This window comes from Cygnus atratus, chromosome 1 (assembly GCF_013377495.2).
Source record: "Cygnus atratus isolate AKBS03 ecotype Queensland, Australia chromosome 1, CAtr_DNAZoo_HiC_assembly, whole genome shotgun sequence".
Classification (NCBI taxonomy): domain Eukaryota; kingdom Metazoa; phylum Chordata; class Aves; order Anseriformes; family Anatidae; genus Cygnus; species Cygnus atratus.
The window spans coordinates 89613275-89626489 of NC_066362.1; the positions used below are offsets into that span (position 1 = coordinate 89613275).

A 13215-nucleotide genomic window follows, 5' to 3' on the forward strand; every position below is an offset into this window, starting at 1 on the left:
CTTTATGAATAAGCCCTGATTCGTTACATATTCTGGCTGATGCTGCCTTCACATGCAGTCACAGCAACTGGGGCAGAGAGTTCCAGCATGTGGCACGTACAGGATCCATCCTGCCCCAAGGTCAGCCTGAGCTTTCACTTGGTAACCTTCAGCACACAGTGCAAGGCTCCTCTGCTTAGCAAAGTATTTACTGCCTGGAGCTACACAGGAGGAAATTCTTCTCTTTTTTTTTTTTTCTTTTCTTTTCTTTTTTTCCTCATTCCTTTCCATTTCTGTGCTTCCCAAGTTCTTTAGCTGGGGGTCACTGATATCTAGTCCAGCCAGACATTAAACTGATGGTAAAGGGTTGGCTGTCTGCAGTGTGTCTGTCCAGCTGTGGCCCTGTTTTGGCTGGTGAAATGAGTTAGATACAGAAGAAGAACAGAGCACTGATTATGTACAGAATTAAAGGACCAAAATCAGTAATAAATCCTGAAAGATCTCAGTAAATTTACAAACAAACTCAAATTGTACTAATTGATTACCTGATCCAACATTCTGAAAGGAGGAGATGTTACTTCTGTTTGGCATCATATTTGTCTTCTACACGATGGTTAAATCAAAGCTAATTTAAGTGAACCAGATAAATTTTGACCTGCAAATAAAGTAACAAAAGAATAAAAATATTGCTTTAAGAAATGTACTCTGAGAACACGTTTCAAGTGCACTGTACAGACCAAAATTGACTTTTCTTAAGGTAAAATTTCCAGACACAACTGAAAAAGAAACATGTTAAAAGACATTTGGAAAGTGCAACTCATGTTTAATGTGGAGGCTGTGGAAAAAAAAAAACTGACTGGAGTTGTTTTATCAGTTTAAAAGTCCATATAATTTGATTTGATAATCTGCCGTTATCTATGATTCTGACTCCGTGCAGGCAGTTACTAGTCACAGCTCCTGAGTTCTGTTTGCATTCCTGTGGTTTCCTTAAGAAATCATTAAGAAGGTTGGACTTTTCAGCAGAAGATTTTATTTTTGAAAGCCCTGTAGCCCAAATTCAGCCCACACAATGCCAGCATCCTGCAATCACGATGAAACCTGTGTAAAAACAGGTATGTAATTCAAAACGCAGAAAATATTTTGGCATGATGTGATTTCTGAGGCTCCAAGTGAGACAGGCTAGGAATGCAGAGATCCTTTAGAGTTTATTTTAAAAATAAACAAATAAATTGATAGGGCTACAAGAGAGACCTGGCTTAATTAAAATGCCAAAATTGTATCCCAGCCACTGAAGACTAAAATTAAACCTAAAACCAAATAGAAGATCTCTAGTGGGTTGCTCTAAAAAAGATGTATTTTAAACATGCACATCTGTTTTAAAAGGTTGACAAAAATGCTTTAAAAAAAATTGCTTCAAGTGACAAAATTAATGGTGACCATCTGTAGGTCCTCTGTGCTTTAATTCTAGATGAGCAAATAGAAACATGAAGAATGGAGACAGATGCCTCGAGCTGCCTACAGCTGAGCCACCTATTTAACCTCAGTGGTCACATCCTCGACACTCCGGGTCTCCACTGCACGCAATCTCCTTGCCAGGCCTTTTCACATCATCCTCCCAGGAGGACAGCCCTAAAACAAGAGCTAACTGCTAACTCCCTATGGAGAGAGGCTTCCTTGCAGTGCCCTATGGCTTTTCTCTCACCCTGCTGCTTCCTCTCCCTGCCGTGCCAGCAAGGCCCGTTCCCTCCTGTCTCTTACTCCTCAAAGCATGTCTGCGCTGATCTCACTTTATAACACTTTTTCTCTCTACAGAGGTCACTCCTCACTCCTGAGGAGAGGTTTCCACTCCATGGGGCATCTCTCCTCACGGCAAGAGGTAGGCCTCGCCCTGACAGCGCTCTCCAAATTTTGGTTCCCTGAAAGCAGCACCCCTGTCCTCTCAAGACTTTGGGCCTGCTTCCCAGCCAGGACCAGCCTGCCTCTCATCGGCCAACAAAACATCAAGCAACAGGACAGAAATGCCATTAAAATGGCTGCCAGGGTACCATCTTGGCATAGTGTTTGTGTGCAAGGCACTACTAAAGATAACAAGCGCCCAGCCCTGTACTCCCCAAAAATAGAGATGAACGCCCAGCTTCTCGGGACACGGTTAACGTTGCACAGAAAACTAGTGGCTTGTAGTGTTTCACACTATTCTGTAGTTGTGCTTTCTGTTACATCATTGACCAAAAAATTAAAATGTGGACAACTTGGAATGACAAGACGGAAGAAAGGGTCGCTTTAAAAGGAAGAATGAGAAGTAATTACATTTTTTGCATTTCTAGCATTGCTGCTTTTTGATTAGGATGATTGGTAAGATCACTAAAATATAAAAAAAAAAAAACCTTCCCTTCTATCTTGTACAATGACGGCTACCACTTAATCAACATGACTAATATTAAAGAGCGAACAGCTGAGAGGGAAGGATTTCTACGTATTTCAATATTCAATCTTCAGTTCAGTTTGGTGAATACCTGATTTTGCTAATAGCCAGAGGGAAGAATGTCTTTTTTAAGGTTAAATATTTATACGGTTCCAGCTCAAGTTTGAGAACTCATTACATGTCTCTCTCCTTAGAGAATGAGAGATCAGAGAGGTCATCACCTAACTGTAATTGGATTTTTGGGGAGAGCTACTACCTAAAATTTTCTACTGTGAAGATAAGCTGCAGACAATTAATGAATTAGGGAGTTAAACAAGTGAACAGCTCAAACCCAACAGTTTATCTGCTCACATGCAATCGTATTTTTTCAGGTCAGGACTATGCATGGCCTCATGCAGAAACCAGCGAGGCTGGGTCTCGTTACAGAGCACATGCTGCACTCAGCCTTGTCTGGAATGAAGCAAAGTGACTTCATCTGGGATTTATAAAGTCATCTGAAGTGAATGTATACAGCATTACCAATCATGTTTCATCTGTGCGGTGCCCAGGCCAAATTAAGTTTTGTTTTACTAACGACCAGAAGAAACAGTGATTCATGACTCAAACAGGCTGCGAGTCAAACAAAGGATTCCAGTTTTAAGATATTATAACGCAGGGTCGCTTTATTCCAAAACACCCATCCACTCAGCTGAGTGGGACAGAGCTGCACCTCTACAAAACACAGGTACAGCTCTGCCCCGTTTTTGTTCCAGAGATTTAGGTTGGAAATAGGAGACGTTTCTTCTCAGAAAGAGCAGTCAGGTGTTGGAACGGGTTGCCCAGGGAGGTGGTGCCGTCACCGTCCCTTGGGGGTGTTTAAGGAGAGGTTGGACCTGGCACTTAGGAACATGGTTTGGTGGGTGACATTGGTGGTAGGGTGATAGTTGGACCAGATGATCTTGGCGGCCTCTTCCAACCCTAATGACTCTATGATTTTCTCACCAGGTGGGCTCTCTCCCCTTCCATCGCTTCAGCCTTGGCTGACACCTCCCTTTGGGAGAGGCTGCCATGGTATGCCTGTTGCTGTTGTGTTACCAACCAAGACCCTTGAAACGCCTCAGAAACAGATACTGAATTCCTCTGACCAAAAACAAACAGTCATTTTTAAACAAAGTTCTTAAAAATGACCATCTGCCCTTTAAGGCTTCTCTGCACTTCATTGTTTCTTCATTTTTGGTTTCTCAAGCAACATTACAAGCAGTTCCCGGCAGCTCCTGTCCCCTCTCATGTGTCTGACATTTCTCTTCAGAAATTCCCACAGCAGTGTACAGCCACCCATGGAAAATAGATGAAATTCCATTGTGTTCTGGAGACAGGAAAACCTAGACTTTTCCAACCCAAACAAAATTTGGCAAATGAGAGAGGGCTGATGGCTTCAGTGCCTGGAGACGCAAGTTTCCCACGGTATAGCACACCTGTAACCAAAAATGGGTTGCTCCACTGCCAAGATTTCCTTTTTCCCCAATAATCTTAGGACAGTGAACTTGCTCCTGAGTAAAGCAAGGCTGTTTCTTTTTTTCTCAGACCTTGTTTGTTGATGAAAGAGTCCTGATAGGCTCACACGGATAGGAAAGTAAACCTCACAAGGCTCTGTAGTCTACCTCCAAAAAATACTCAAGTGTAAATCAGCCTTTCCCCAAGCCCTCAAAGCCTACTGCCAAACCAAAGAAATACATTCACACAAGACACCTGCATAGTTTGATCACGATGCTATACCCATGGCCTAGGGAATGCGCACATTCTTAAGAGAGACCACAGACATCTGTGCCCAAAACCGGGGAACTCAGCAAAGCTGTTATCAAAGAGTCCACTTAAACATCCTCTCCATTTCCTCCTCCTCCTCCTCCACAATACAAGATACCAGACCTTAAGCTACAGCTAATTTCCTGCCAGCACAGCCCTGAAAAGCTTTTGGTTCCTCACTTTTCATGGTACATGTCCTGCAGTACACCGGTCTCCATGGTGCAAGCGACCACAAGGTCTGGCTACAGGCACGGGGAGCTTTAGTTCCCAAAGCTCACGCTTTGGCACGTTCACCAGCACTGAAAGTCAAATATCTGTGAATCAGATTTGACAAAGTCCCTTCCTTGTAAGCCTGCAGGTTTCCGATGTGGAAAAAGGAGTGGCAGAGGAAGTCACTCTTACACCTTATCTCTTCCTCTGAGAAATTATCGTGCTGGATATTGGAGAAGGAGCAGAAAAAGGACAATGCAGCAACAACAGAAAACACCCTGCACAGCTTTACTCCCATAGTAAAGTATTTTTTTGGAATAACTACCCCAAAAATTCCAAAAATTGCACCTAAATACAAGATTTGTATTTTTTCTGTCCTACTGCAGAAGCACGATTCTCTCCTACTTCATAAGGACAAATGTTGTAAATGTCAAATCAATTGCTCTTTCCAGTAGACTGAAACCACATATTACTTTAATCAGGTCATGAAAACTGACAATTTCAAATACCCATCAAGAAGGAAAACATTCATTACCATGTAAATACTGGTTTGGTGATTACAAGTAGAGATTTTAAAACATTTACATAGGAGATAGACTGCTGAGCGTGTCCAAACGAAAATTTCAGTGCAAATGGTGAAGCTTTACAGCTTCTGCGCCATAACAGCTACTCTAACCTGAAATTGAAACTATTAAAGTACACATTTCAGTCAATCTCATCTCAGACCTAGGCAGCTGGTAGGACAAGATATTAAACCACTTACTCAAATGGCATTATTTTAGCAGACATCCTCACCTCCTCCTTATTTCGCAGTCACACAAACCACGTTTCATCTGGACTACTTCACTGAGGTAAGCTGAGGTTAGGATTGCTTTTCTAAAAGGCAAGTTCATTGTTTTCTGCCAAACAAAATCCACCAAGAGGTAGAAATGCTTTAGAAGAGATTTCTGTTAAAACAATGAACTCCTTTCTTTGTGCTGAAAAACAGGGCTGGCAGAGGACAAGCCAGCCTCAGGGCGCCGTCTTCTTTTCTCTCTTGGTACCTCTCTGGTAGCTACTCCATTATCCAGCCCGCACCAGTTATCATCTCACACCAGCAGCAAGGAGCTCCCAGGAATTATTCTAACACTTTTTCATTAACTCCTTTCTTATTAAAAAAATGAGCATGCTCATGATTTGCAAACCAACATGTGAAAATTCACACAGACGTGACGAAGAGAAAGCTCTGTTGGTGGCCTATGGCTGCTTTTATCTATCTAATCGCGCAGACTAACAACAAACAAAGCAAACAACATTTTGTGTATTGGCAAAAGTGCATAAATATGCTCAGTTTTCATTTCTGAATCCCAGGAAATGCAGACCTTCTTGATCTAAAGTTGAGTGAAAAAACAATCATGAATTCCAGCTTGTGCACCGTACAGGAGCAGAAAGACCTTAAAGAAAAGTTCCTCCTTTCCCATCCCACCTGACACAATAAACTTGCCTTTAGGATGCCCCTAGCCCATTCAACGAGAGCTTTGCTACACACAACAGGTAAGTAAGTCCCAGAAAATCTAAGAAGCTAGAAAATCTACTCAGAACAGATCATAAGATGATTTTTTTTTTTTTTTTTTGGGGGGGGGAAGTAGGGGGGTGTTAACGGGGAAAGAAGAAATGTGAAGGAGATTCTTGGACATCCTTACCATGTCCCCCTATCCGCCTATTACATTTTCCCACTCTCCCAGGCAACCTTTGCCCATGATCTGCTTCCCTCTGTGCTGACTTCTTTCACTGCCACTTTGTGCCTGTCAGTTCCTTTGTTAATCAGCTGCCTTCAGTGCCCTCTTGCTCTGACAGTTTCTGTCTCTCTTATTTCGTCCGTCCATTTCTCCTCAATTTGTCTCCTTCCTTAGACATTTGCCCCATAGTTCCAAATGTCCCCCCTAGCTCTTTAGCACGTCTTCTCTTTCCAGCTCTCAGGGCAGCGTGTTATCCCTAGGGACTACAAGCAGAGAAGCCCCCAAACTAAATGCTTCACATCACAAGTGCTTGGCAAACCACATCACTGCAGCAGCAGCCTAAGTGGCTCCAAATCAGCAGGACAGTGCCCAGTGTGGCTCTTGTGCTACAAAACCACCGGCCAGCTTGCCTACACAAGTGCACCACAGCATTTATCAGCGAGCCCCAGGATTTTGTTCCCTTGAGCAAGAAATATGAGGTGCTAGACATGCAGGTAGAGCATTTAATATAACCAAGGCAGTTAAATAAAATAGTGCGTTGACAATCCCATCCTGCATGCATGAGACTTGGAAAATAACAGGCCTGGTCACATTTACAGATTTCACTCCTGTACAGAGGTCTGCAGAGGACCTTCTACACGGGAAGACTTCCAGACTCCCTTGGATGCGCCCCAGTGGTCCCAAACAAAACCTGCGTGGCCAGCATCTGCTCTGGGCGCCCTGAACAGGGCATCCTCTCACAGCTGTTCAGTTAGTGCCAGGGGAAGCACCCTGTGCTACACTGGCAGTTGCTACGTATCACAATTAGCTGTTTGCTTTAATAAATGAAGACGGAGAGAACACGCCACAAGCACGGTGAACACAGCATTAACTCCTTCATAAGCAATCAGCACTTTTCCCCCCCCACTTCCATTATTACAACTTTTCCTGGAATCTTCAAGTGGTAAAGACAGACCAGACCTTCCCGTCCAAAATCCTTCTGTCCTTTGCATTCAACTCCAACCCCACAGGGGATCTGCAATCTCCATCTGACCCTTCCCCTGCTTCGTGCCTAAAAAACCACTCCACATCTTTCCTTTACTCCTTCCCAGTAACGACCAACTGGTATCTCTGCATACTTTCACGAAACCAGTCACTAATGGTATCTGATAAACACAGATAAAAACTGATTTGGAAAAAATGACTGCCCTTTCCGTCCTGGTTACTGTCGGAGATTTCCATTCCCTCAGTGCGAACGTGGGCACACAAAAGGGTTCATTTAGCATTCGACAGAAGGGAAGGGGAAGAAATTCCCGGCGCGGAAAAGAAACCATTTAAAGCAACCATAAAAAGGTATTAGCGGCTGTGCAAAGGGTAAGGTGTTATCGTTTGAATACTCCGAAAGTTAATACCTCCTCTGTCACTCTCCTAGCTCAGCCTCTCCCTCCCTTTGACAGGGCAGGTAAGCACTCCTACACGTTCTTCTGATAACTTCTTTTCCTCCCGCATCGCTTCCTCTTGCTGTGGGAGAGCAAGGCTGTCCTCTTGTTTGCCATCCCGCTCGGCTCCACCACACCTTTCCCCTGTTAACACCTTACCTCTGGGGACCCACTGGGATTTAGGGAAGGAAACAAGCCGAGGAGCTCAGCAGAGAGGAGACCCGGCAAAACCGGGAGAGAGGGACCGTGCACCCCGAAGATGAAGGGTTCACCCCAAAGATGAAGCGTGCACCCCAAAAACAAGGGGTGCTCCCTGGTGCCCGGGGATGCCGAGGGCTGTCCGGGCGGGCGTGGTGCCGGTGACACGGGGACCAGAGGAGCACTCGGTGCCGAGGGACCATCCCTTAGGGCTTTGTGCGAGCACCGCCCGTCTGCCCACGGGGGGGAAAAATAAAACCCCGGGCAGCTCCGAGGCGTGGGGAGAAGCCGAGGGACCGCGGGCAGGGCCGGGCACGGCAGCTGCCGCTGCTGCCAACAAAGCGGCACAGACAAAGACCCCGTCCTCCTCCTCCCTCCCTCCATCCCCTCCGCCAGGTACCTCACCCCCAGGGGCAAAGGGAAACGGGATCAAACGGAGCCACCTCCCCGGTGCCCCGCAGCCGCTTTGTTCGCCGCCGGGGGACAGCGGGACAAAGCGCCGAGCCCCCCGCACCCCACAGCAGCCGCGGGGCTCCCCTCCCTCCGAGGGCAGCCCGGCAAGGGGGGGCAAAACCCTCTCCCCATCCCCGTCCCGCACTCACCGCCGCTGCCCACCAGCATCCCCGCTGCTGCGAGCCCCGGCCCGGCCCCGCCGCCGCCTCCCGGAGCCGCCCCCCCTGCGCCGGAGCCAGCGCCGCCCCCGGCGGGGCTCGGCCGCGGGGCACCCCCGCGGGAGGAATGGTTCGCTCCCCGCAGGCTGGGGGCGCGGGAGCGGGGCGGGCCGAGAGGACCCTGGATGGGGGGGGAAAGGCGACGGGGGAGAGAAAGGGGGAAACAGCGAGGGGGGACATAGGGCGAGGGATGGGCGAGGGACGGACGGGGGGACAGCGGGGCAAGACCCTGCTGCTTGGTCCCCTCGCCCCGCTCCACGCCCGTCCCGCTGGGGGAGGCAGCGTGGTGCGAGGGGCAGCGGCCGGCCCCGCGAGCCATAGCTGTGAATCGTGAGGCAATTTCCTGCCCCGCAGATTAGCTGAGTAAACAGGGCGGCTGCTGGCAGGGCGAGGGCCCGCTTTTCTTCGCCTGGGGCTGGGGCTGCGCTCACCTGTGAGGCGAGGCGGCTCCCTGAGCCCCAGCAGCGGAGTCAGGCTGCCCCCCAGGGCCGCTCAATGCAGCCTGCCCTCGTGCAGCCAGCCCCTACCTGAAAAAATAAACACAACACACCAAAAAAGAACACAACACACCAAAAACACGTGTGCATGAGTATACATACAACCCCCAAAAGAGGCCCATCGAGGCCCCAGCGAAGGACATAGGCTGGTGGTGGCTGTCACCATGGGTGCTTGGCCCCACTGACTGTCCCCTAGCAGGGAGACATGGCTGGGGAACACAGCCAGGCCCAGCAGGCTGAGCCCAGGGCCACTGCCAGGAACCGGTGGACTTACAGACCCAGTAGGGTGTGTTTGCCAAAGTGGCATGCCTGGCCTGTGCTGTGTTTGTCACACAGGCTGGGGACACCAGCCCAGGTGGCTGCAGAGGTGCTGGAGGCTAATAAGTGACAGAAGCTGCGAGGCTGACCACTGGGTTGCAGCTGTCAGCAGGGCAAACAAAAAGACAAAGAGGCCCCGGAGAGGGGTCCCATCCTTCAGGAGACAAGTAGGAGTCAAGTATACAACCAAGCATCGCTCCCTGAGCACGCGTAGCACCCTCAGCTTCGTGAGGAAAGCCCCAGCAATGGGAGATGTGAGCTTGTCTGCTGGACAGTGCAGGGGCAGCAAGCTGGAGCACCCCAGATAACCATTTTGTTCAGTGTGGTGTGGCCTTGTCACCCTGCCTTTATCCCTTCTTCCCAGCGAGCAAGAGGGGACTGCAGCACGCACCTACTGTACAGGGGGCCTGGGCAGCTAGCATAGCTCACACAGCACCCCATAGACCTGAAACACTGCAGAAACCACTAACTGTTCATGTTCAGGGGCAGTTTGGATCTAGTTCATGCCTCACATTTTCCAGGGGATATTTTACTTGGCTAAAACCATTAGTTTACCACAGTATAAACTTCATAATCACTCCTTAAAATCTGGAATGTATGTAGTAACACCCACAGGCCCAGAGGACATGAAAGAAGAAATGGCCTTGGCTGTCCTGGTATCTACTGTAGTTTACATACAAAACGACAAGCTTTTGAGCTGAGTTATTCTGATAGGCCAGAACCTGGCTGAGCTCTTCTGGGATGTCCGAGAGCTTCATTTATTGCTGGTGTTAAAGTTGGCTCATGTGCTTTGCTCACCAAACAAACAAGAGGTCCATGCACTTAAACAAATAAAGCCATGTACACGTAAGGAATGCAAAGTTTAGGATGTGCTCACAGCTGGAAGAAGTGAGAATGACTTTTAAACCTGCCTGCAGTCAGAGCCAAAAGCAGCCAGCCTCCCCATCATCTCACGGGATCTTTCTTTTGTTATTATGAGTGGGAAAACCATAAGTAAAAGTCTGCAAAAATCTCTCCCTAGGGAAAATGAAGCTTAACAGTATGGAAAGGAGTAACTTGGCACTCGCAGACAAACCATTCCTCTGAAAAAATTTAGAAATGCCAGTTGAATTGTTCCTGTGCTTAGCTCCTATCCATTAGGTGAGGTGTCAGCAAAGTTGGATGAGGCCAAGCATGCATTTCCCCTCATATATCTATGGGAAAACATTACCTGAGTCAATGTCATCTGTTTCTTGGCATCAAAGGAGAGAAAGAGAAGGAATAAAGCTTATTTCCAAAGTAAGAAGAGGAACTGAAAAAACAGCCATAGGTGTGGCCATAAGTTAGAATGTCTAACAAGCAAGACTTCGTCAACTTCTAAAAAAATATTCATTTGGACCTTTTATGTTTAGGAAATAGTTAAAAATGATCAAACAAGTAAAACTCCAAAAACTAAAGAGCTGAATACTGTCTGCTCTCCTTGGAACAAAGGCAACAACAGACCTCTTAAGGACAGTCAGGGAAAAAAAAAGATATGGAAACTTGCATGTGAGCTGGGAGTCTCAGATGGGTTCAACAGTCCACCTAGCTAGCTTGAACCATCCTTGTGGCAGTTGCGCTGCTACAACACCTGTATTGCATATCATAGAGGCATTCAAAATTCCTCCCCACCCCTGAGTATGCAAGCATGCCCAATAAAGGTTTAGTAGTTTCCATGGTAATTCATATAAGTAAAAAATCAAATGTTGGAAAGCTTGCACAAAGTATATTTTAATCAGGAGTGCTGAAAACGGTAATAAAAATACCTCACTGGCATGCTTCTGTAACAGGGAAGGAGAAATCTATTCAGCTGGGTCAGAACTGAAGTCACCTGTGAGCAGGCATCCACAATCACCATCTCTCCATTACCTGGTCCCTCAGCATTACCTATTTTATCCGCATCAGGTGTGGCCATGACTGCATTTCTGTCAAATGAGCCAGAGCCCACAGCTGGGAGTTGGTTCAGGTTTTATGTTACCTGCAGGAGGAGACAATACCCAGCCTGACAAAGTCAGTCGAGATAAAGCTGTCCATTGATGACTTTCGGCATAGTTATACTTTTTTTTTTTTCTCCCCTTTGGTGGTAAAACTGGTCTGGTTTCTTCCCTTTCCTGCCTTAAGTATTCATTTAGGTTCCCAGTCTATAGTCTGTGGCCTTCTTGGGTGGGCTGATGCAATTACTGGTGAAAACCCGATCAAGAAAATGATCCAGGTGACAACTTCCTTCCCTGCCCCCTCCTTCTGAAAAAGATCCAACACTTAGTTGCACTAGAGTGCCTAAGAAGCAGAGGAACCACAGCCCAACACAAATCTGAGCTGCTCTGCTGGAGACCAAGCCTACATTTCTTGAACCCACATGACCAATACACCAATGGATTATTGAATTGCAGCCTTTTTGAGCAAGCATGTGGCAACAAATGAGGTTGTAATGACTCAGTGCTTTGCAGCATGTAACAAGAGCATTTTGTACCACTGCCTTGGTAAAGAAACCCAGCTGTTGTTTGCCATTGCAGAATAATATTAACACAGTTGCTTGTAACTCGAAAAATAATAAAGATTGTCACAACCAGAACTTCTGGTGAAACTTCAAAGCAAGCAGTGATTCTTCTGCTCTAACTCTATCAAAGACATTTTCAGGCAGTGTAACAGGCTGGATCCTAGGTACTGAAGGAAACAATTTTTAAGGCTCATGGGGAATCTCTGCTAAATTAAAAGGCAACCTGGAGCATGACCACATTCATCAGTACCATTCCAGTGGGGGAAAAAAAAAAAAAAAAAAAACACACCCAATAGTTACACTTGCCATTCAAGATCAAAATCTAAAAATCTGTTAATGCACCACACAATACAGAGGTATATCAAACAATAAGAAAAATAAAGCAAGCTGATGTTCAGCCAGTGGTGTTCTTGTGACTTGGCCTGAAACTTTCTTGAATTGTCACACAAGAGCTATCAACAAAAACTGCTTCAGGAAAATAAGTTACATGAGTAATCAAATTTCATGCTCCAGGGCACAAGTCAATTGCTGGAAGGGTCAGGAAAGGAATTTCCTCACTCTCTTCCTTTGCACAGTTGTACACAATTAACTAGGTTGTAATTGCAAGGCAAGAAAGTGGTTAGGCTTTGCATTCCTCTGAATCATCAAGTGCTGGCTGCTTTTGCAGCCGAATTCTGAGCTTAAAGGACCGGCCTAGCAAGACTTGTTCTTCACCACACTTTGGTGAGGCATTGCTGGGATTTGCAGTGCAGTTGTAGCGTCTGCTCTTCTTGTCATGCTACCTTTGCAGCTCAGAGTAGGGCTGTTTCAGAACTACCATTGAAGTGGGGACCTGGATAATTCAGGCAGTTAGTTTTCTGTTAATGAGTTGTCACCATAAAGGGTCTCTACCTGTAAATGGCACAACTCATAATGACTCATGCAAGTAGTAGCCGTGTTGTAGCCATAATGACCTGAAGATATAAGCAAAAGATTTGTTGGAAAAGTAAGCACTTTTATTAAAGCAACTATACCATTTGGTGTAATAAAAGATCATGCTATTTCTTATTTAAGTAGCACGTTTTAATAATCCAATGGATTTTTGCTAACACACGCCAGACATGACTCTAAATCGCAAGAGTGCAACCCTAAGCTTGCGCATGGCTGTCTGTCTTTGGAGCTGATTAATTGCTTCCCTTTGCTAGAATCAGCACACATCTGTGAATGAGGGTAGCTTATAACTTAATTATTCAACTCTGATACTGCAGCTAAGTTTTAGAAGTTTTTCTGTACACAAATACATTTTTGATGCACAACAGGCAGTTAGTTCTGCGAGCAAACACACTGCACTTCACACACAGGGTCTACAGGCAGCACCTTCTCAGTGCTCCTTAGAGATATTAAATCGGTAGGCAAATGGTGGACACAAGACGGTGTGGTACAAATACAATAGTTAGTGTTTTGTGATTACAATCACAGATTAAGCAACGATTCATTTTGTACTCCAT

The 13215-nt window shown here is 46.3% G+C and overlaps 1 protein-coding gene across 37 annotated transcripts in view; it reads right to left on the reverse strand.

Moving 5' to 3' along the window:
* The window catches only part of PHLDB2 (pleckstrin homology like domain family B member 2), a 113176-nt gene that overhangs the window by 56261 nt on the left and 43700 nt on the right, over positions 1-13215 (reverse strand). For 16 of the 37 annotated variants that reach the window (XM_050708326.1, XM_050708330.1, XM_050708327.1 and 13 more), the window contains one exon: positions 525-634. The exons of 1 other annotated variant lie outside the window; for it this stretch is intronic. In XM_050708326.1, the coding sequence (XP_050564283.1) occupies positions 525-573 (49 nt within the window). In that variant the 5' untranslated portion in view covers positions 574-634. Of the gene's footprint in view, positions 1-524; positions 637-7071; positions 7410-7502; positions 8440-13215 lie in introns of those variants that run through there. 20 more of the 37 variants (XM_035540744.2, XM_035540756.2, XM_035540729.1 and 17 more) reach the window with 12 other exon arrangements.